The sequence below is a fragment of the Tympanuchus pallidicinctus genome, unplaced genomic scaffold (genome assembly GCF_026119805.1).
Source record: "Tympanuchus pallidicinctus isolate F22 unplaced genomic scaffold, pur_lepc_1.0 scaffold1, whole genome shotgun sequence".
Lineage (NCBI taxonomy): Eukaryota > Metazoa > Chordata > Aves > Galliformes > Phasianidae > Tympanuchus > Tympanuchus pallidicinctus.
In genome coordinates this window covers 69592769-69617737 of record NW_026294618.1, presented here as the reverse complement: position 1 = coordinate 69617737, position 24969 = coordinate 69592769, and the positions used below count along the sequence as shown (strand labels likewise).

General features: G+C 42.5%; 1 protein-coding gene across 1 annotated transcript in view; it reads right to left on the bottom strand.

The window, feature by feature from the left end:
* Positions 1-24692, bottom strand: part of PGBD5 (piggyBac transposable element derived 5) — a 73610-nt gene extending 48918 nt beyond the window's left edge. Inside the window, exon 1 of the mRNA XM_052683045.1 lies at positions 23982-24692. Within this exon, the coding sequence (XP_052539005.1) occupies positions 23982-24678 (697 nt within the window). The 5' untranslated portion in view covers positions 24679-24692. The remainder of the gene's footprint in view (positions 1-23981) is intronic.
* Between the last annotated feature and the right edge of the window lie 277 nt (positions 24693-24969).

Here is a 24969-nt window from a genome sequence, read left to right as displayed (position 1 = left end):
CAGTTTTTAACACAAAAAGACTGCTTTCTTCACAGCAGTAAAGCAATCCATACATTGTGTGCCAACGTCTATCCACAAGGAGAACGTAGAGCTGGATCCAACATAGTCCAAGGACAAATGGAAGAGGACTGCTGCATTCACCTACCCCTGAGAAACCCGCATATAGTTGCTTCATGCTTGCTCTGGGCAAGAGAGGCCAGCTTCAGTCCCAGGCTGCTCTAGACAAGCAGAAAGAACTACAGTTGGACAAGCCAAATAAAGAAGTTACTCAGCAAACCAAACAGTAAAATTTAAACAAAGTGGTAACATTCAACAAAGTATTTCCTGCAGTTGAACTTGTTTCCACACTACATACTGGATCCAGATTCCTACCTCACTTTCTTCAGCAGGATAGCAAGAACCTTGAGAGCCAAGTCTGGCATGTCAACCTAGTGTAGTTCCCTTGTTCCTATCCAGCGCAAGATGGTCTCCTGCTCCTTGTGATGGTGCTGTGTGCCAGCTTGGAGGGCAGCCCTGGGCAGGCCCAGAACAATACCAGTGGGACAAGCCAAGGGTAAAGGATTTTGGCTGTAATTCAGCAGGTTACTACATAGGATCAGACACCACATAAAAACAGGTGAAGTTCTGGACGTCTTCATGGTCCAAGCAGGCAGGTCTTGTGCCCTAGCCAATGACTGTTCCATCAGCAGCATTGGTCTGAAAATGAACATGTGTGATATGTTGCGGCAGCCTTCCATGAAATGCAGCTTGTTGGGGATTTGCACCACAGTGAAAAAAAAATCCCCACAATTAATTAAATGTAGTTATTTGTTTACCATCTCTTTGAGCTTTCAAGCTGCAGCAAGTGAATGAGAGACTAAAAAGCCCACTGCAGGCAGAGCTGACACTTTTAATTATATACTTCATTTCCACGATGAGATCTTATAATCTACCAGCCAGCATCATCAGAACCCAATAGAACTTCCCAAACACTGGTACAAGGTTTTATAGCTAAAATCATTAAAACCAACATCAACAAAAACCCCTTAAAACAGCAGACATGCTGAAACAGTACTATACAGCGCCAGCTCACACAGTGCTTTGCTCATTATTCATTTGGCTGTGGGATTGAACACACTTGTTCCTTTCTCAGGGGAATTCTCTGTTCAGCAGCTTTCCTTGCACCTGCAGTTTTCTATTAATTCTATTAATATGTTTTACCACACTTAAACATCATAGCAGATTGGCTGCTCCTGACAGTCCAAGTGATACTGAACACACCCAGCAGGCTGGAGACAACCATTAACATGGTGGCTTCGTTCATCATCTGTAATGTGGGCTGTACACATCTGGCTGTAGGCACAGCTGTTAATATTTATCTGAGATAACTTCACAAAGTAGCATAGATAGATTTATGTCAGCACAACTTCCATTACTAGCAGAGTGATCCCCAGAGCTAAATCCAAGAAAGCTGTTCTGGGATAGCCTCATAGGAGGAACCTGAGCTAGCAATTCTCGCTGATGCAATCTGCTTTCACATCTTTCTCTCCAGGGTTTCTGGTCAGTTCCAATGCATGCCTACAAACAACATTTATTATCTGCAAGCAATTTGTCCCCTCCAGCATTAGGAGCATTTGGTGTCAGAACCCTCCGTTTGTAAGGGGAGAGATTTTGTGTTTGAAGAAGGGAAAATTGCCCAGTATGTTTTCCATTTAAATCATCAAGATATTTAATCTATTTTCTGTAAGTAAAAGTCAATAAGCAAGTGACCCAGCTAATGAGATGCTGAAAGTCTCTGTGTCAACTCCTGCATTTACATGCAAAACACACATATGCCTCCGGAAAACTGACTTTTTGCTTTTGAACAATTCTCATGAGGAAATTGTTTTCTGCTTTGTTCAAAAATTGATTTTTAAAAAAAAAAAGACTGAATGTAAAAAACAACGATGATATCATCTGGAAATCCACACAGCTCAGCAAAGCATTAGAGACAATCTTTTCATGCAAAGACATTCACTTCAGCGCAGAGCCTCCCAATGATTCATCTCCATCCTACATGTGCTAATGTAGCTTCAGAACTGGGGCTATAGAACCCAACCTGGGGCTATATACCCAAGCAGCAACAGCCTTTTCCTGAAAAAGGGCTGCTAGGGCAAGCCCTTTGTACATAAAGCATTGGATGCTTCTTCCCAGGTGCAGAATGAAGCTCCTGCCATGATATCCACTTGGAAAAGGGTGACGAAGCCACAGCATGACTCTGCCCCCAAGTCACCATGCACGGAGCTGGGGCTTTTGCTGCAGCCCAGCTAGAAGAGCTTAAAAACTGGAAGCTGGCAAAGGAGCTTAGTGCCAGGGACTCTATGGGAATGATATTCAGATTCTTCTTCCATGTCAGCTTCCTAAAGGCTGTGTCAGCCTCCCTGGGATTTCACTGCTCTCTGTAGTATGGTGCACATGCACCTCTAGGTGACCTCACAAGCTGCTCAGTCAGACTAGTTTTCTCTGCTGTGAAGCCCTGAACAAGGAAGCAAAGGAAGTTCCATCACTTTGGAGACTAAAAGAATAAGTCAACGCTGGCACTCTCATTTAAGGACTATACCATCTCCATCAGAGAACATAACATCACAAGTTTTCACCTACATGCTGTTTTTAAATTTGCAAGTTTACCACTTTTAACTCCCCATGTTCCAACCCAAAATCCTCCAAAGTGTTGGGATGAGCACTTACAAATCATGTGCCTTGCCAACAAGGCAAGGTTTAGGGGCAAATGAAAGTCTATTTTCTTAGAACAGTTAGGAGAATGCACATAGAGGGACAGGTGTGAGAGAACCACTGCTGTCAGATTCTCTTTTTCCATCCTTGCTCTACCTCCCCTGAGAACTGATGTACAGGTAACACTGCAGGGTGTCTGAACATCTCAACTCAGAATAGCCACATGGCTGGCAGCTTTGATGAATGACTTCTGTACATCATGCATACCAGCAACCCTAATCCTCTTAGCTCAGGCAGGAAGCACGACGTGCATCTCACAGCACTCTGGCCGCTTCCTAATAACTCTTATAAACCCACAACTTCTCAGTTTTAAGAAACCAGAGCATTTCTTCAACGATAAAGTGTGAAAAACAAGAAAGCAATCATCCATACGAAAAGGTGGATTTACCACTTGTACTGCCTGCGTTGACTCCAAGCTGATGCACACTTTTACCAACCCTTGTGCCCCCAGGGAAGGCTTTTGGGAGCTGTAATTGCAGACAAAGAGCCAGAAGCACAATTCAGAGCTAAACATAGTGCAGTCAAAGCAGAACCTTGAAGTAGCAGTCCGTCAGCAACACAGCATTGCTCTTGCAACCTCCTCCCAGCTACTTTGAGTAGCAAGCAGAACTGGAGCACCTGGCCTCCAACTTCCCCCATGGCCAGTGACAGGCTGCACAGCTGTCAGGGGCAAACACAGCAGAAATAGGTCACGGAGAGAAGTCTACAGAGAAGACCATCACATGCTCCTCCACAGCTTTTCAGGTCAGGCAGGACGTGACTCTGGAGCCAAAGTTGATCACCTCAATTACAGACTCACTCTTTATTCTGCTGTACCCTGAGTTCAGGAAGGGAAAAAGTCTGAGCTTGCCAGGAAGACAACACTTGCCACTACCCATCCATCACACCAGATGCTAACTCTGCACTGGAGAAGGTTCCCAGCTGACAAACCTGGAGACCAAAGCATTCCTTTCTGGGTAACTCAAGGGCAAGCTTCCCTTCCTTTCAACTCCCTCATCATCCTGCAATTTAATATACTTCAAGATTACAGAATCACCTAAAAATATGAACACAAATATAGTTGAGCTCATCTTTTCCATGTTTCTTGTGGGCTGGCAACAAATGAACAAATAAACGCTGAAAGACCCTGAAGGATTTAATCACTGTAAGAACACACTTCAACTCACAAAAAGAAGTACTTGTATCTCTTGTTTTGGACTGAGTAGCAATAGATATTTAATACAGTAGGGATTTCCAAAGAACTTTATGATATGCTCACATTAAAAAAAAAAAGCGAGAGCGATGAGCTCTGGGTCAGAGATCATTTTAAGTAGCAGGATGGAAGACAAAGTCAATACATTTTATGGTGTATTAAAATTAGACCCACATATCAGTTCCTTAAATCTGTATGTAATTATGCAGGATGCACCTGCAAGGTAAATTTACATTAGCAACATGGGAATAACCTCTGCAAAACACATCCTTCTGTTTGTAAAGTACCAAACATTTTACACTAAGTATTCCTACAAAGGCTTCGGGCATTATCAGAATAGAAACAATAGCTTTCCCTTCTGGAACCACAGATTAGGACATTTACAGCTGCAGGTTTCACAAACTGAAGGCTCACATATGCTAGCTGTATTATTCCTCTTACTTAATGTAATGTTTTAATTACCGAGAAAGTGAGAAAGTTTCCAAGTGTGTTTTTGCTCTGTAGACTTGGCCTCTTATCTCATTTCACGTGCTGTTGTCTATTTAAAGACTGATTTTCTTAAAGGGTAAAAATAAGATTCTGTTTCTATGTCAAGCTGGTTTATGATTTCATGATATGATGAAAAAGAGTGTATTTACTCAGTGACAAGTAACTGGAAAAATTCCCACTTAAACAAGGGCTGTGAATTTTGACTACCGCTCGACAACAAGAGCAGTTCTTCCTTTCTAACTGCCTGTTCACCAAGCCAGAGAAAATATTTTCCTGAGTTATGAAACTGGGAGTCAGCCTCCCTGCGTGCTTTCCTCTGCTACTGATATGCTGTGCTGTCTTAGGCTAATTAAATCATCTGTGTTCCTGCTTCACCATGCCTCAGGCTGACAGTGGGCTTTGTGTCCTGTTTTCATTTGTTCCCTCCTGCAAGTTTCCATCCTTCCCCAGGCTGCTGGGCTCACCCTGACTTCCCCCAGGATCTACACTCTCCTCTCCCTTCCTCCTGCATTTTTGAGAACTGATGTTCCTCAGAGCTTCCTGTTCTGTTGACATCTTGCTGAAGGGATGGGATGAGGTGAGGCTTCTGCGAGTAGGAATCCTGTGTGCACCTGCTGTTTCTAAGGATATGTTTTAAAACAAGGATTAGCTGCTGGATACAACAGTTGGTCATCTGGGTAGGTGTTGGTCAGGAGTGTGTCCAATTGTACATAATTCTGTTGTAAATTATAGAATAAAGAATCTGTACCTGTGCCTGGTCTGCCAAAAATAATAGAAACAGAAATCCCAAATCCTCTTTTGAAGACTCATACCTCCTTTTGCCCACAAGCCCAGTACTGACATCTGCAGTCACAAGTTCACACATCCATTTTCTACTAATCCCTTTCTGGCAAGGAGCAGCTGGATAGCAAATAAACACAGATCAAATTCCATAACTAATGGCCAAGGAGGTCTGCAGCTGGAGACTTCTCTCTTTCAATTTGAAGTCAATGCAATCTTACATTCATAGAATCATAGAGTCATTTGAGTTGGAATGGACCTTAAAGGCCATCTAGTCCAATTCCCTTGCAGTGACCAGGAACATCTACAGCTAGATCAGGTTGCTCAGAGGTCCATCCACCCTGACCTTGAATGCTGAAAGCCATAACCCCTGCCTCTTTTCCTTCAGTCCTCAGGTACAAGCATGCTGTACATACATCCTCCTCAAGCATCCTCAACACAGTGAAAAAAGCATTCAAAATCTAAAGCACAGACTCAAATTCTGATGGCCTAGAAACAATACACCAAAAGGTTTAAGTACTTATTTCTGCAAATGAATAAATGCAGACTTGTTCTTCTGTATAGACCATCCACCCAGGCCACAAAAATCAATGTAATCTCATGGCATATGTAGCACACCTCACACGGAGCTGTTTCAAGTCCCTTTCTTCAATTTTGTCAGTCCCTGCCAGCAAGGAAGAGCCATGGTCTGTGTGAGGATTACTCATCAGTCTTCATCTAGCACCACAACATTTCCTACAAGGAATCCCCTAGGTGCTTCACAGCCTCCACTTAAAAGCTAATGACTGAAGGTTATTTAAGAAAGTCTCTGATCCCAAACAGCAAAAGCTGTCTCTTCCTTGTGGCTGATATCCAACCTTTTCTGCCTCTTTGCCACTGCATTTCCTATAGATCTGAGACCTCCCTCCATGCCCTTGCTGCAGCACTATCTCAGTCAATGTTTGCTTGTCAGAAACCCTGGTGTTGGCTCACGCCTCCTGGAGAGATCAGCCCATGCTGCTGCTCCAGCCAGAGCAACAGAATTGCAGCTTCTGTGTCAGGATGAATGCTCGTTATTTCCAGAACTCCTTTCATTATTATTTTTTTTTTTCCAGCACTCTTTGTATTTAGTCCCACTGTAAAAGGAGTATCTGAATACTTCCACTTTTGACTGCTAAGTCTCTCCCTGCTCTCTTGGCTCTGTATGCAGGAATAGCAAGGCAAACAAAGAAAAGAATATCTGTCTCCACCTGTCTCCTGCTTCCTAAGCCTTTCAGACTTCACTTCACAGCTGTTTTTATATTAAAAGACAGATTTGCTCCTTTCTATAGCCATTCTATTTCTTCAGCTGCTTATTGCTGTGTTCACAAAAGTCTCACATTTAAGCTATATTTCTCTCCATTTGTACTTTATTTACACTGACTGTCTCAAAATAAAATTGAAAAAAGTAACAGATCTGCTGCATCCATTCAAGCCCATCAGCTTCTTCCATCATCTCTGATGTAATTCTTTCCTCCTCATAATGAATTGCCCTGAGTTTTCCCTTCCACATCAGGAATTATGTTCCTCCCCCAGGGTCAGATTCTACTAGATCCTAAGTGCTATAACCCACCATCAATGTTTTAGAGGAAAATAAATAAATAAAAGCTTTCAGATTATTAGCAAGGCCTAGAGTTTTCATAAACTAGCCTTATCAAAAACTTAGGCACCCCTGGCAAGCTAGAATGTTACTTATCTGTTGAGGAGGGAGAAAGAGATGAACATATTACTTTGCATCACTGTTAAATACTAGGTGTTATAGTTCTACCATCAGACAAAGCCAAGCCACCTCACAGAAATTTTCTGTATGGGCCTGGTTTGAAGCAGGGTTGCAGAGTTGCACACAGATGACCGTAGTCCTGCTCACTGGGCACCGACCAGAAATGTATGTTGGCCATCCTTTCATTGATTTTAGATAAGTGCTTTCCAACTTGGGGTATCACAAACCCAGAGAGCACACATGGTAATCCATACTGGTGCAGGAAGAAAATTTTGTTTGTATTAAGTAATAAAAATCTAAATAGTATTTATTTCATCTCTATCTCACCCTTTTTTAATATTTTTTTTTTTGAGTGCATTTGATAGTCTATGTTATTTATTAGCACAGTAGCATACATGTACAATTTACAGATAAATATACATCAAAAAACTTCTACTGATAGAGGTGGACAACCGAACAACTTTGGAGACCATTGCTTTAGAATACTCCAATAATAAGATCCAGGACTAAAGCAGCCTACCTGACTCACTCAAACACTCGCTTCAGCAGAGTTGAGTATGCAAATCTATCAGTTTCAGTAAGGATTGATGTATCACCAAATGGTTTTATATCAGTATATCCAATGGAGTTGGTTCCCTTTCTGACCCCTGGAAAACTGTTTCTCTTGTAAGAAAACTATACTATTGCAAAGCAGCAGTAGTATTGGACAGAGGGACTTTTGCATTGGTATAACAGCTCCCTTGCTATTCTGCTTATAGTACATTACTGTATTATCATTATAGTAGTACTGCATTCACATACAGAAAAGCTTAGGATTTAAGCATGTGTTTATGAGCTTTCCTAGATTCAAGGCATAATGTGCTTTTTTAACATCCCTTGACACTCAACTTTGACTTAAATTTGTATTGCTGACAAATCAAAAGGATGTTCAACAGCCTTGTGTTTTTCTCTAATGGAAATAAATTTCCAGAGCACAAAGTTGTTGCGCAGTCAGCCATTGAAATTATTAATCCAATCTTGCTTATAGCAAGACTGAGCCTGCAATATGCATAATGGTAGGAAAGGAGGGAAACATCTTTCTACCATACAAATCTGCTGTAGTCATTCCCACAGCCTTATCATCATCCCTGCAGGGCCTTATGACTGTCACTCAATAGACTGCAATGACTTTTCTCAAGCCTTGACAAGCAGATTACAACTGATGTGTTCTTCAGGGAGCATGGGAGTTCCCTTTCGATCATGGGTCTTACCGTTAGTTTCTACCACTTAGACACAGATTTGATATCACAGTGATTGCTGGTGTGTTTATAAGAACGCCATTTTTAAGGAGCAATTCAGTCACACATGCAGTGGCAAGCTGGTAACATCTGGCCTCAAAGCTCCTCATACAGTCAAAGCAAACAGGTTATGCTTTTCAATAAACACACTAAAGGGACTGACAAGTATCTTAAAAAAAAAAAAAAATTTCCCCTTTGTCATTCGACAAAGGCCAAACTCCTCTTATACTACATAAAAGTAGGTGGAATGACTTCATGTTCGAAGTTGCTTTCCTTAACCTGTGATTGCTCTTAAATCCACCTTTATTCATCACAAGAGAACAGGGTCAAGGAAAATGACAAGAAAAGATCTAGAGCACCTGTGTCCTGTGGATTAGGAAAAGGCAAGTGAAATTCTCTCTGGAGACAAGGGGAGACTTACGTTTGCGCACATTTAATGCCTTTTACTCCAAAAGCTCAACTAAGGGGCAAAGAAGCAGCAGATATTTCATGAGATTTTCTTTAGAATGACAACACACAAGACCGGCAGTAGGAGTAGGAGACTGCTATTTAACAGAAAGCTCCAGACTCCAGAACTACACTGAAAGCTTTTTGCTCATAAGAAGTGGATAGAGTTGCTTTACAGAGCTAAACAGTTTTTCCTTGGTTATTCATTTGGTCTTTGTTTATCTTTGTTATATTTTACTTTAATTATCTTGATAGTTTTCATCGATTCCTGCTGATTAGCTAGAAACTCAAACGCAGGCATAGGTCTGGATGCCAGTTCGTTCTTCCACACAGAGTCGTTTTTCCAAGGGCTTCAGCAGCGCTACTAGCAGCGCAGCCTTCTTTACTCTCATACTGCATGGTTTGGCAAGATCCTCTCCTATCATTCTTCCAAGTAATCTACACAAACATTACTATTCCTAGAGAAGCGGGTCTGCATTTCAAAACAGAAACCAGCTTGTGAAAAAAGGTTGAGGATACCAGTGGGGAGTTAGCTGACAACACTTCTCTCCTTTAGGGTCTTAGGCTTCAGTCTAGCAGAAACCATTTGTGGCAGTTAATAACAATATCTTGAAGTCAAGCATGTTTTTCTTGGGCACCAGTCCCACACTTCACTGAAATGAATGCTTGTGAGGTTAGGTATATTTGTGATAACCAAGTGTTGCTCTAAACAAAAGTGTTAGTGGTAGCAATGTCAAGAAGAGTCCTGGAAGACATAACAAAATTGAAAAAAAAAAGAAAAAAGAAAAAAGATGAGCTTGAAGAAATTGCTTAGCAAAGACCTCACTTCCTCTTCCTAAGTTACATGCAAGGCAACTTATTGCAGCTGTCTACAGCAGTGATCAGAGGAAGCAAAATTTCAAATGAATCTGTCTCTTTAGGAAGCATTTATGCTCCATCAATATAATTATTTATGACACAGAACAACAGTGAGTTCAGCTAATCTTAAGAGGAAAAGGAAAGCAACAGACACCAATACCATTTATACTTTTTTTTTCTTTTAATAGATGTCACTTGCTTTTGTGTACATCTTCCTGCTTCTGGAATGAATGTCTGAGTGATGACAGGCTCAGGTAGTTATGCAAGCAAGGGAAGAAGGCATTGGGAACCCAATCCATGCCCTTGCCCATACATTGAGGGAAGAGATGGGAGAATATTTCTTAACTGCTCAATGCAATGAATTTGAGCTATCACACAGTGCCTTAGCCTCTAAACTTCTACTAGGATCTTGTACTGGGCAGCAGCATTACAGATGCATTCACACCTCAATCCAACTAATATGCTGGCTCAGAACATGCAGAGACAGCAAACACCTCAAAGCTCAGCCTTCATCCAAAAAGGAAGGTCAGTTAATCATGGGATAACCAAAGCCACAGAAAAGCACCATTCTGATTAGATATGACAGATTTTGCTGAGCTGCATGAAGTGTTAACAGGCTGAAAGGACTGCTAAGTTTGATGCTGTGGTGGGTGTGACAGTTGTTCACATATTGCATCTCCCACACTCAGATCTCAAACATCAGCTGTAGCAGGTGTCAGTGAGAAATGTGGTCTAGAGGCATCTGGCCATACTGCAGTATACTAGAAGTACCAGCTGCCATCTTTATGTGGCACTAAGAACAGGCAGAGCCTGCTTTCACATGACTTCATTTCAACATCAATTGGCTTTTTCATAGAATCATTAAGGCTAGAAAAGACCACAAAGATCATCAGGTCTAACCATCAACCCATCACCACCATGCCCACTGATCATATCTCTCAGCACCATATATTTGCTGCAGGACAGGCTCTTCTCACTACAGAATTGCTGTCTAATAAGGATAGAACTTGAGCAAACTACCTTTAAACAGGGGCATTTCAAAGTGCTCTCATCATTTGTTTTTGCATGAGGTAGGTGAGAACTCAGTATCTGGAAGACCCTTTCCTTCTCCTGCCATAGAAATGGACCTTGCCACATGACAGAGCAAAAACAAACAAACAAACAAAAACCATACACATAAAAAGCTCAAATTACTAAGAAGCAAAATGTGAACAATGAATTCCTGCCCCAGACTATTTGCAATTTTAACATGGACAGTGGAGACATGGAATCCAGTAGAGCTCAGAATAATAAAAAGGGAAGTTCATAATGACTAAAAATATGATGCTAAGAGGTGAAGGATTAGCAAGACCCATATTAAGGTGCAGGAGAAATGGTTATTTTTATGACAGCAAAGAATTTTCTAGAAAGAGAAACAGTTAGAGAAACTAAATGCTTGTAGCAGAGAAGAGAAGGTTAGGAAAAGGTTATAGTACAGATTAAAAGGATTCACTAGCAATGGAAAGTTTCAAAGTAAAGTTTTGAACAGCTTTTGTTATACTTGTTTCCTAGCTCCTTTTCTGATTAAAGCACTGTGCTAAAGCATTCTCCCTTTAGCTGCCCATTTCAGCTTGAAAAGAAAAAAAAAATCTCATCTCCTTTTTATCTCAGGAAAAAAGCTGACATTAGAACAATTGGTAGCACACTCCTCAATGTCAAGCTTCTCCAGGTCAATACTGAGACCCTTTCTCTCCCTTTAGAGTCAGCCTTTCAGCAAAAGGCCGAAAGAGAAGGCGTTTGTATTTTAAAATCTGACTTGCTCAATTTCTGCATCTGCTCATAAAATTTTATCAAATGTTTCTACTTGAGCATATAGCACCACAGATAGGTGCTTTTAGGAAAAAAATGCTCATTTAGTTTCTTGTCATTGATTCAATGAGTGACATTCAACAGTTAAAAAAAATAGAAGAATTAAAACTGATTTAATCTCACCAGCAGCATTACCAGTGTAAGTACATTTTAAATTCCTAGAATCTTTCATTTTTGATGCCCAGTTTTACAGCACCATTTAAAAAAAATATATCCATAGTTGAATATTTTACACCCAACACCTGCCCCAGAAAGCAAGCAGCTTTCAGATTTGCACTCACAGAGCTCAAAGTGGTTCATATTTATCCCAGCCTAGTGGAATTAGGGAATTAGATACTTCTGGCTACATTCCTGCACCTCCTAATCAGAAACAGCCATGTCTCATAAAGAAAGAGCTAAAAGGCATTTTTGCAAAATAAAATGGAGAAAAAGGGGATGAAGAAATAAGTAAGGTTAGGGAATTTTTCGGAACACAAATTTATGATAAGCTAGGTGTGATTCAGCTGTCAAGGCGAGGATTTTGCCCTGGTTTTCGAGACAACTAATGAGGTTCATCAGAGGATAAGTTTCATGAGTCTGAGGATAGGACAGCACAAGCTACAGTGCCTGCAGCAGAAACAAAAATATAAATAATTAAAATGTTGCAGGTTAGTTAATATTTTTGGTCTTATTCCTCAAATACTAGTAGCCTCATAACAAGATCCAAAGTGAATCCAAGTTCAAGGTAACAGCCTAAGCTAAAACAAAGAACACCCAACAGGTACAATCTAAGAGAAAGAAGAAACCTGGTAAATTTAAGCTTGTTACTCTTATCTCAGGATTTTTTCAAGATTGAACAGATTTGAGTGAAAAGAATAACAACCATGGGCACTGAGACAAATTCAGAGCAGTATTACTCACTTGTATCATAAACAAGATACCCTACAATCATACTTGAATTATATATCAGGAAAAGGACCAACCTAAGCAATATGATATTCTTTGCAAGATGAAACAAATTTGCAAAGCTCACAAAGAAGTGAGAAAACAACTTTCTGAGAAACATACACATTCTGTTGTCTTTCCTTGTCAAGACACCTATTCCATGGTCATAAATTACTGCAGGTGACTGGATCGTGGACTCAGTTGAGCATATCAAAGACCTGTGCCTGTCTTCTTGCCTGTCATCACACTTTACAGTAGTATTCTTGGTGTTTTACTTGCAAGGAGGGTCTTCATACCTCAAGAGAGTCATAGACAAAAGTAACTACAGACCTAGGTGCCACTGGATGACACAACAACTAAAAGATTCCCAGGTGCTGTGAGGATAGCAATACAACTATTTGGATAATGCTGTATCCAAAAACTAGTTTTTAAACACGCAAAATGAGGCCTAGAATTAATCACGTGAATAGAGATACAGTATGCATTGACATGCAACTCATTACTCTAGCATATGATAGAGACAGCAATACTCTGAGTAACAGCCATATAAGCCTGGGCCACTGTACTAGAGTAGGAGGAAAGGGAGAGGTTCACCCTAACAGATGAGAAGGCCTTCTATGAGCACACAGTTCCTTCCTGCAAGATATACATCTTCACCCCACACCCAAAGCTGAGGCAGATGATGCAAGTAGCAAGTCTTTTGCCTAGCACTCCAATATACAGCTTGCCACTGAGCAGCTTTCCTAGCATATACATCTGCCTTAACCATTTGTAAAACAGCAGAAAAGAGTGCTGCAAGGGATATGAGAAGTCATTTAATCCAAGTCTCAACCAGAGATTGGTATACATACTAGGTGTCAATCTATTGCAACAGGTTAGTACAGCTTGTTCTTAGGTTTCCTGAGACAAACCAAGTCTGCTGCAGTATTACATTGGCTGAGAGTTTCTATCATGACTGATTTAATTCTCCATCAATTCAGCTTAAACCTGTTATTCCTTGTATTTAATTTCCATAGCAGATAAGGCAGATAATGCCCTTTTCTACAATAGCCTTTACTTATCCACATGGCCACTTAGTTTTTAAACAGAATACTGAAACATGGTCCAGTTGGTAGATTTTCTCCTTCTCTGTTCTCTCTCTCCCTTCACATTTGGCTGCTTACCTCCCACTTGGGGTGGTGACCCAGACTCACTCTCTCCTAAATGGCAAGTCAGTCTCATCATAAATCTTGCAAGCTTTTCTGTTTAAATATTTGAGGAGGATGTTTGTCTTTTCACAAAAATATGACACTGAGTCACATTCATCTTGTGCTCAGCTTCATCCTCCTGTTCCTTTTCTATCTAAACACTTCTTCCCCTTCCCCTCCATTTTGCATTTCCACTGTTAATCACTGCTGCCTTCACACTATGTGTTTCTCACATGCACTGTACCCTTTCACTCCCCTGGGCTATTTCAGGATGTCAAGACTGCATGAATTCTGAACCTGTCCTCCAGTGTACACATAACCCCTCCCAGTTGTTTTATCTAAAAGTTTGATGAACAAATTCAGTAAGTTCATCTCCATTAAGGAAGGCAGTTTCAAATTTTCAGAAAACAATTTCTCTGTCAAAATACTTAAGCTTCAAATTCAAATGGAAACAGATCGTTTCAGTAACAACAAATTTAGTGAGAATGTAATCTAGCCCCCACCAGGTATCTAACAGATCAGCTGTTGCTGCATCTGCTCCTTCTCACCTTCAAATTTCAATGTCTGCAAGAAGGTGTTTGCCATGATTGATATAACGTAACGCAAAGCACTCTGCAGAAATCAGAGCTAATAACGGCAAGATGGCTCCTGCCTTAAGAAGATACCTCTGATTCACTGTAGGAAGGGAGGAGACAAGTCTGACAGGAGCACAACAGTTGTAGTTCTCCAGTCTTAGATTGCTCCTAACCACATGCAAGCACTCCAGGCACTAAAAGCATCAACCGATACCTTGTTTCATACACAACAAAAAGCACAGGTAATTTTATGGAGAAGAAACTTGCAGAGCACCTGCAAAATAGGCAGGTTCTGAAGACATGACCCAACACTTCAGGACTGGAACCAGTCTCCCCCTGACCGAGGAGAGGCTGGGTGCAGGCAGTCAGAGTCACATGGGCAGAGAAAGAAACCCACAGAGCAGCCTGTATGTGGACTGGAAGAGCTGCCCAAACAAGTGCCAAATTCCTTCCCACCTCCTCTTTTGTGGAAAAGACATTTCAGCAAAAGCAAAGACTTTCAGAGTTTGTTTCAAGGAACTATCCTAGGGGCTCTGACAGATCAAACTGTTCCTATGGCCCTGGGTCTCAGGTTATCCCCCAGCGCCCTAAGCCTCACCCCCAGCATGGCTGGGTTACACTTCCCACAGCTTCACCTAGCCATGGGTCTCCCTGCCCAGATGCTCCTTACTGTGCAAGAGTGGGTCCCAGTCACCAGGACCTGCATTGGTAGGGAGGCCAACTATTGTAGACGATCTGTGATGTCAGTTAAGCCAAACCACTACCCAGCAGTACAGAAGCAGGTGAAGGTCTTTTCTGAAGGGGTAAAGGGGTCATTCCTTTTCAGATACAGCCTCCTCAAGTAGAAAGAGTACTGTAGTTTATGCCAAAAGCCATCACTCCTTTCTGAATGAGATTAGCAACACACTCAAAGGCATCTTTCCTTACTCTTTTTTTAAAATTTATTTTTAAATATACTATTTGCAGGAAAGCTAACACTCTGGAAGAAGCCACAAATCTCTCGAAGGCACTCCAAGTCTTAGTGCTTCATTTCTATTAGTCTCAAAGAGGATAACAAGGGGTAATTAATGCAGATCTTACCAGTATAAAACTTCATACTTTGTATTTCACTTCATCTGAAACTTTGCCTGCTTGTCGGAGGGGGTTTGGAGATTCATGATCTTTGAAGACCCTTCCAACCCAGGCCATTCTGTGATTCCGTAAACAATGACTACACGGTAGGACAAATTTTTATGTAAAAAATAACTACAATACCCTAGAAATGGGAGAAAGTCTTCAGTTTAAACAGGTCTTCTCATTCTAGTAACACACTGCTTTGAATGATTAAATAAGAATTTACATTCACACATGTTGTTACATCCATCATACAATGTCTCCAGCATGAAAGATGTAAGAGCATTTCACACTTTTCAAGACCATATTGGGAACCTATCAACCTAATCCAAAGATAACTCATTTTTGCCAGGCCACTGCAGCAAGGCAATTTATAAGATCCACCACCTTGACGTCTAGTGAAGGCTGCCTATTTCTTGCCTTGCAGTAGCAATCCAGTTAAACTGTTCTGCCCCAGTACTGACAGAACAAGTAATACTAGGTCCCCACCCCAATTACCACAAACCATATGCATAAAAGCATGCATGAGTTTCAATATATGTAACTCCTTCAAAGTAATTTTTCAAGGCATTAACTGACAAGATTACCAGTACCCAAACCCGGTCTGCATTCTGCAAGCAGGGAGCATCGTAACAATGATGACAGCTACACATCCACAGCAACACACAGATCCCGGACTGCACAGCTCCAGATGCTTCCCAGTGGCAAATCAGCTAGCATTTACCACTCAAAAAAATGCACATGACTCCACACACTGGATAGACAAATTTTCCACAGCAGTGAATTACGTAAGTAACTTAGAAGAAAGACATGCTGCAATCTATTTCATACACACCCACTTCTCTGCCACATGTAATCACAAATGAATCACAGTTATAATAGCATCTGCTTGAAGTCTGTTTTCTGTTCATTCTCCCCTTTCCCTCAAAAAAAAAAAAAAAAAAAAAGCCAACCAAAACCATTTGTAACTACTGACAGGCCCACTGTATCCTCTCAGTCCAGTAATCTTTTTGTTCAAAACAACTTCTTTCCCCCACCCATATGGACATAAATTACTCTTTGCTACAGTGACTCCTATTTATCCTTCTCTGACAAGATTTTTGCATCTTTACAGTGTGATACATCAACCATACTTCAGTTTTACCAGTTCTCAACTGCACAGCTAAAGCCTTGTATTGCTGTGTTTGTTCTTTAGCCTTCTTAATGAAAAATATTGTTTGTTAATAGAAATCATATGAACCCAAGATGTCCAGGAGAGCAAAATTGGAAGCAAGCCTACTAATCAGGTAATCATTAATATCAGTCATCTTCACAGAAAATCAAGGGTGATAATTCAGAAATATTTATATGAGGCCAAAACAAGCTGCAGAGCCCTCTAAAACTGTTTCCCTGCAGTCCTTCACTCTTGAAACTATGGCTTCATTTTTACAAGACCCATTCAGTTATGTATCTGTTCATTTTCAGATAGAGACTGTGACTGATTAACATCCTGTGTGAAGTGGGAGCTTGGATAAGTTCCTAAAAAGGATGCCTTGCCACAAAGAAGCAAGATGTCAAATGGCAGTGTTCTCATACATCTGTCTTATATATTCCTTTGGAGTCCACCTGTTCTATTTTCTAACAACATGCAGAAATTTCAGCAGTATTAGGAAGAATAAGGTATTTTAGGGACTATACTCCTCTGACCTCTAGATAAAATGTAAAACTGTACCCATGATTATCTTCCCTTTGAGAAGCACCTTTTACTTCCAAACTGCTAAATCCATCTGCTCCAAGTTTTTGAAAGACAAGCATGGGAGGAAAACTATACAAAACATGTAAACAAACAAGCACACCTAAGACAAATTTCCCACTTCTACAGAACCCAGGACAGCTTCTTGTGGCCCAGCAGTCTATACGTAATAAGCAAGTCAATTCAGCTATTAGCATCCTCATTAGGCTCAGGAGAGAGGCCAGTTTCCTCTCCAGGCTGACTTGGAGTTAAGTAAACAAAGGAAGTTGTCAGCATCACAGAAACAGTACAGCAAGCAAGTGGACATGACTATTTGTAGGAAGTAACCTATTTCTTTGAAATGGCCCCATAAGTAACTGCAAGGGGAAAGGATTCATTTGATGTAGTACAAAAATCAAGAAAGAAATAAGTTTTTCCCTTGTAGACGTTCAGTCAGTGTCTATAGAGAAGACATTAATTTGCAGCATTTATATATCTTCATGTCTCAAGTACTGACCAGAACTGGCTATCTGTATAAAAGCAGAGAATAGGTACTTCTGTGAAATTTATCAATAGTATGTTATTCACAAAATATATGCTCAATCACAGAGTTATGCACACAAAGGATGGGAACATGGCTAAATTGCAGTAAATTTTAGAATTAAGAAGGCTGTCATGAACTTGTATTACAATGATGATGGAAGCAGGAAAGTGTGTTCTAAAACCATATAGAAAGCACATTTAGGTTTCATATGAGGTATGATGTATTAAGCCCTTGCATTAATCCACATCTTTAGCAAAACATCAAGCCTTTAAGTCATCCAATAAATGATCTGGAAAATTGTAATGTACATCTTTCTGATGTATTTATCATATCACATAGCAACATCACAAAACATCTAGGAAGCTATAAATAACTTCTACTTAGAATGCAAGAACAGCTCATACAGATATGCCATTTTCCATGGTTAAGCAAGTGAAAAGCAGCTAATTCTGATGACAGAAGTAAGCAATAACATGACACATCAGAGGCACTTCATCAACTTACAGACAGAAAATCTGGCCCAGATATTTCTCAAGTAGAATACTTCATAAGCAACTAAATAGCTTTTACAGGTGGTCTTATACCTCTGGAATCTTTAGCTATGGTCCTCAATTGAGTAAGAAGAGTAAGATGAAAGCCTTCAGATACAGTTCAGGACTTGAACCAAGATGATCAGTGTTGTTAGATGGCAGCATGTATGTGGCCATCGTTTACAACCCAGCCTGACCCAAGAATTCTTTGTCCTGTCTGCCTGCTGCTGGAATACTGTCTTCTCATCTGCCTTCCCATACAAGTCTTCTATTCTTGGGAAGAGCACGCAACACTGCATCTCTCCCTACAACTCGGATTTACAGTTAGAGATACTTAAATAACACTGAAAGCCTCTCCCTTTCTACCTTATTCCTTTCCTCTCCTTTGATTATTTAACTTCAGCTGAATTATTTAGCTCTGCTAATATTGTTCCCAACACAGGTCAAATGAACAACTCTGTGCTATACCTGTATCTATTATACTGCGAGATTCACTGCTGACTAGCTTGAAGGAACTAAGTTTTCATTGTTCAGCATTCATAAAGCAACAACAATAAAAGAACTCCAAAGAGTGAAGTCCTACCAGCTGATGTACAAAGAGGCACTTGTGAATTATCATAAGGAAACAAAAAAAGAAAAACCAACAACTTTTACTGGAAAGGTGGTCACACACTGGAATACACTGCCCAGAGAGGCTGGAGCCTCCTGTTCCTGGAAATATTAAAATCCCAACTGCATAGAGCCTTGCAAAAACTGCTCTAGCTGACCATGCTTTGAGTAGGAGACGTTACACTAGAGGATCTTGAAGTTTCTTCCAATCTCAACTGCTCTTTGATTCTGTGGTCTTCACTCACTGAACTGAAGGGCCACTGGCTGCATCTTTTCTTAGTAGTTAACCCCAAATCAAGGAAACTTATCACACAAGTTTTACACATTTCAATTCCATGTTTCAAATCAAAGACTTAAAACCAAAAACAAACAGCCTGCCTCTCCAGTATATGCTTTGGAAGTATTCCTGCTACTGAACAGGATAGTTAAATGACCAAGCTTAACGTAATGTAATACCCTTTTGTTAAAGCAAACCTGCTGAAATATAAGTATCTAAGATTAAAGAGAAGTCTGTGAAACAGATCACTTGCCTATTACTAGTACTGGAAAGAAAATACCACTCAAACCAAGTACTAGAGACTTTTATTCAGAAGCTGTTGCAGATGAAGCTGTATCTAGTTGGCTCCCAGAAGATGCATGAAGTAGACAGTTCACTACTTCAATTTAGAGCTATCCTTTGCTTCTCTGACAGTAGCTGGAACATGCTATTATCCTGTATGCAGGCTATTTCATCAACACAACCTCCCTTGAGCAGATGTTCTCTCATGTGCTAGCCATCATGGAATAAATGACTATTTCCCATCACGTGGCCCTTTGGAAAAAATTAGTCTCCTAAGAAGTATATTAAAAATTACTTCAAATATTCATTTAAACCTCTTCTAGGTAACAAGGGGAGCCTGACTGCCAGACATGGACTATGCAACTTCTTGAGTGCAAGCTGTTCTACTGGACTGAATTCTCCAAAGATATCTCACAGCACATTTTGTGTCTGACATATACTCTGAAAGCCCATAAAAAGCTAGCTATGCTCTCCAAACGCAACCTGCTGAGGAGGAGTTGTCTCAAACTGTCAGTAAGGAACAGCCCTTACATTTTGTCCTTGGGTTTAGGTCTAAGAACAGATTTCCGAGAACACAAAAATGAAGAAAACAGTAGCACTGATTGATTGTAACTTTGAGGACTTCAGCAATAATTTTTAATCAAACTTCCCCGTTACTGCTGTCATCCTAAAACATGATCTCTAACAACAGGATGGCTTTTACATCTAAGAACCAATTTTCTAGTCGCTGGATATATAAATAGGGGGAGCATTAAACTCTAGGGACACAGTATCAGCTGCCCAATTCAGGAACATCGAGATGCATTAATACAAGAATATTCGTATTTCTAGGACCTCCAAGAAGAAAGACCAAAAGCAAAAGTGCCCATATTTTACAGAAAATTTCCTGGTCAGATTACTAGGCAAACAGAGGAAAGCACTACTCAGAGCCACCCAACTCTCTTCACCTCTATACTTTCTTATCACTGAAGGATGTTCACTCTGTGGCTTTCAGGGCTACAGAGAAGAGCACTATCACTACAGCTCCTGTTAGGGAGAGGTAACCTCAGTCAGTGGTGATCCAGGGTGATGGCAACAAGCCTGCTGGAGCTCAAGATGCATTTGGACAATGCTATCATAAATAGGATTTGAACTTTGTGTGGTCTTATGTGGAGCCAAAAGTTACACTGAATGATCTTTCTCATTCCCTTCTAACCTAGGGTATTCTGTGAAGAAACAGCATACACATTAAAAAAAGTTTAAGGCAGGAGGAACCAGAAATCAAGGTTTTACATTGAGTTTCTAGCATTCACTAGCCCACAAATGAAGTAGTAATAGTTGCTTTCTCCGCATTTCAATTATACTTCCCCTATTGTAATAGCACTTTCCCAGCTCACTCAGTCCTACTCTCACAGGAAGGGAAGACAGAAAATCCACCCATCCTTCCTTGCAAAAGGAAAGCAGTGTTTGGGCAGAGGTCAGATCTCCTTTCCTGGAAGCCTTTCTCCCTCTCTGTAGGTCCACTTCCAAACAAATTAATTTTACCTTCCCTTCACAGTAAGGTTTGGAGAAAATGGGAAGTTCTCTCTTCAAGACAGTGAGAAGGGATATAACAAAACATGCTGAGATCCAACATTTCCTCAAGAATGTCGTCATCCTTTTAAATACACATATTGAGCTACCCACAGACTTGCTGGAGCCATGCACTCTTTCTCAAGGGAAAGAATTTCAGCACCTCCTATACACCTTATATCACAGTACTCACATCATTACTTTGAAATTTATGGCAAGCAATTGAGCTCCCTTGTTTCCTCAGCTTATTTTGATCAGAGCTGCATAGTGCTACTATTTATCAGTTCAAAAATCAGGGCATCACAGTATGGCTTGTATTTTTCTCAGCAACTAAAGAGAATGATTTTGCAGAATAGCTTAACTGAAAGTAACACCAAGAGCCAGAAAACCATCTGTTCTAACCTCAGTGTTAGAGTTAACAGCTACCTTGGATTCCCACAAAGGAAGTCTGACAAAGCTATTCATGTTTGTGATATTTCTTTCGCAGAATCATTGAGGTTGGAAAAGGCCTCTAAAATCTAGCCAACCACCAGCCCATCCTCCATCATGCTCACCTACCACGCCTCTCCATGCCACATTCACACATTTGTTGAACGCCTCCAGGAACCATCTCCCTGGGCAGCCTGTTCCAATGCTTGACTACTCTTTCAGAAAAGAATTTTTTCCTTATATCCAAACCTGAACCTCCCTAGCACAAAAAAAGACACAACAGCCTATAATTAAGTGTTGTGCAGTAATTCTCTCCAGTCACTTCTCTTTCAGCACCCAAAGCTGATACAGCTCCTTCCCAGTCCATCAGAATGCAGTACGTGGGCAAGGCAGGCATCCTCATGAGTACACATAGCTACTTGAGTCCAGACTGAGGGCATACTGAACTGAAACATCTCACACTGCCAGCAGCCCCCACAGCATCTGGACCTCAACTGATACTTCATCTCAGAAATACAGTAAGCCTGATAACTCTAGAGACTAATTCTAGGGATAAGTACAACACTTTGTTAATACATTGAGGCTGGGAAGGGAAAGGCATTAAGTAATTATTTTTTAGAAAAGGAAAAAGGTAAAGCAATAGGACTTTCTGCCTCTGGTTAAAAAGACCAAAAGAGTATCATAAATGTCTACTTTTCTCTTGATAGCTTTAGCTCATTCTTATTCAGAAACTTTAAATCCTTTTCTGTTCCATACCTTCCCTTTCCTAGTAGGGCTGTCTCCTAAACCAAACAGCTTGACACTAGTTTGATCCTAGTCTGACTCAAAGATTTACTTCTAGAATCAATATAGCTGATGTTTCATGAGACTTCAGTTCTTAAATACATTTATTTTCTGGCTGAAATCTCAGAAGTATAGTAATGGAAGTACATTGCATCATCTGAGGCGAGAAGACCATACTGAGAAGCTTTTGTGCTAATTTAAATTTTATCTCATTCAAAACTCCTTTTTAAGATCAGAACCTGGAAAGAAAAGATTCTTTCATCCAAAACTTTTTATTGAGAAGAATTTGTTAGTGCTGCATGCTTGACCCTACACTTCTTTCTTGTATATTTCATTACATTTGTCCATTAGGTACAGAAAGAGGTGGTGCCATTGGAAACAACAGTTGTCTTCACATCAGCTGAGTCCTCCTCTTCCGTGGTACTGCCCCAGTCTCCTGGGTCAGAACACTGTACAGTACACTGTACACTGGGTCAGAACACTGACAGTACAAGTGTGCTCAGCACGGACCTAATTATGAGATATGCATTGACCAAAGCCAGTTGATCTACAGACTAGAATTACAAGAGTTTGGTTGTACAGTGCAGTAGTTTCTGTAGTCTGGAATTAGAGTAGTCAATAAATAAATAATAAGAGTGTACATGCTTCAGACACATCAAAGCACTACACTATTTGAACTTTTGCCAAACCAAATCACCATGCTACGAACAGCATGCAGCATCTATTATCATCATCAAGATCAACAGAATGAAAGGGCAGCAGCAAACTCTACAACATCTATTACTAGGAGGAAATATTCACAGTGATATCCATATGCCTATCTCAAGAGGCTTCTGCATCTATTTCTGACAACAGCAGATCAGACTCTTTCATTTCAAAGGAAATCTGAATTCTAGAGTTAACAGGTCAACTTAATTTTCTTTCCCAAAGCAACAGTAAAATGTGAATCCCAGTTCTATTTGTTAGAGTGTATACTGCCTATAAAGTAATGATATGAAGAAATAAGCCAGTGGACACAGGAAATTAAATGATAATTAATACCAAAATAACATCACACCATGAAGCCTGTGGTCCAGAATCTGATCTTAGACCAATCTGATGAGTTGAAAATCAAAGAGTTCCTTAAAGAGGCAGATCAGCTTGATATTTAAGGATATTACAGTGTCTAGAGACTTCTGGAGCTAGGGGGAAATGGCAACTTCTTTTTCACATCTGCCTGAAGCACCATGGAACTCTGAGTTTCCGTGCCAGCTCCACTTCAGTCCCTCATCCCTAGCTGCTCCCGCAGGTAGGTTTCTACCCGTCCCACTGCACAAATTCCAGCATACTAACCAGGTGTAGAAGCACTCACCCGCATTTACATTCTAATAGCAAAGTGAATTAACTAAAAGCTGTAAAAAACAAACAAACAAAAAAAAAACAAAACAACAAACAGTGAAGACAAGCAACCTTAGGGCAAACAAGCCATCCATCAGCTCAGTGGAGCCAGGCAGCGCTAACCCTTCTGAGACACAAGCACTTCATTTGATGCCTCACCCCTTTGTAACCAACGACCTGTTTTTGCAAAGCTTTTCCCCTTCACAGCCAACTTGGATGCTCGGCCCTGCCGACAGATGTGTCAGCTGACGGAACCCAGCGGTGCAACTCGCTACGCAAGTCGCCCCGCACAGATCCGAGCTGCCCGACCGCCTGCCGATTCACCACCCTCAGGATCTCACTTCCGCCACGCACCAACGCAGAACGGTTAGGATGAAAGAGAGAGGCACGAAAAGCCTCGCAAGAGGAAGTCGCTCCGCTCCGCGGGCAGGGGGTCGAGCCAGCCGCTCTGTTCCCCGCGTGTCCCCACCTGTGGGCAGGGCCTTCGCAAGCGCTGCCCCGGGAGGAGCCCGCACGCAGTCCCTCAGCACCCCGCTGCTGTCCGCGCTCTGCGCCTCGGGGAAAGACGTTTGTGACTAAGCACGCACGCGGCCCGCACCCCGCACCCCGCACGGCAGCCTAACGGCCGGGCCGGCCTCGGGAGGCACCCGCGCCCCGATGCCCGCACCATCGCCCAGGCCTCGCCGCCCGCCCCCGTTTCCCCGCGTACCGCTGCTATCCTTGAAGCGAGGCGGCGGGACGTCTCGCAGAGACCGCGTCCAGCCGCCCGTCTCCGCGTCCTCCTCCTCCTCCCCCTCCTCCATCGGGCCCAGGCCGCCCGGCACCGCGCCGCCTCCGGCTTGCCGTTGCTGCTGCCGCCGCCGCTCCGCCGGGGCCGCCGCCGGCCTCGGGACGCGACGCCGCGCCGCCCTGCTCCGCGGGCACGGCCCCTCCGGGCGCCCCTCCGGGCGCCCCTCGCCCTCCTCGTCATCCTCCTCGTCCTGGGAAGAGGCGGCGGAGCGGGAGTCGGCCGAGGTGCTGTAAAACGGGTTCCCGCTGCTGTCCTGGCCCGACTCCCCGAAGACGTCGTCTGAGATCTGCAGGCTCTCGTAGCGGGAGCGGGCCGCCTCCAGCAGCGACAGCGCCTTCCGCCGCGCCGGCCCGCCGCCGCCCTCCGCCATCATCTCGGCAGCCGCCAGCAGCCGCCCGCGCTCCCCTCGGGCCGGTTCGGCCGGGTCCTGCGGCCGCAGGCAGCAGCCCAGCAGCAGGAGCGGCTCAGGCACGGCGGCGGGCAGGCAGGCGGATGGGCGAGCTCCACCACCGCCGGGGCTGAGCCCTGCCTCCCGCTCCCGCCCGCACCACCCGCCCCTGTGTGTGTGCAGAGACATGGGGGGAAGGAGCCAGCTCAACATCTCCAAGTACCACATCCAGCCAATTACCGCGGCACTCCTCGCCCGGGAGGTGGGGTTATATGGGAGCCGCGGGCCAGCGCCGACCGCCTACCGGCCGCCCCTCCGCCCTCCGCCGCTCCGCCCATTTAAAACCACAGCGCCGGCTGCGGAGCTGCCGCCTCTGCTCATCGCCGCCGGAAGGGGGGACCCTCCTCCGCGCCGCCCCCGGCACGGCCCCGGCTCCCATTGCGCGGCCTCGCCTCCCAGCACGAGCCCGCCCCGGGGCCGGTCCAGGCTGGAGCTGTCCGTCCGGCCCGGTGCTGAAGG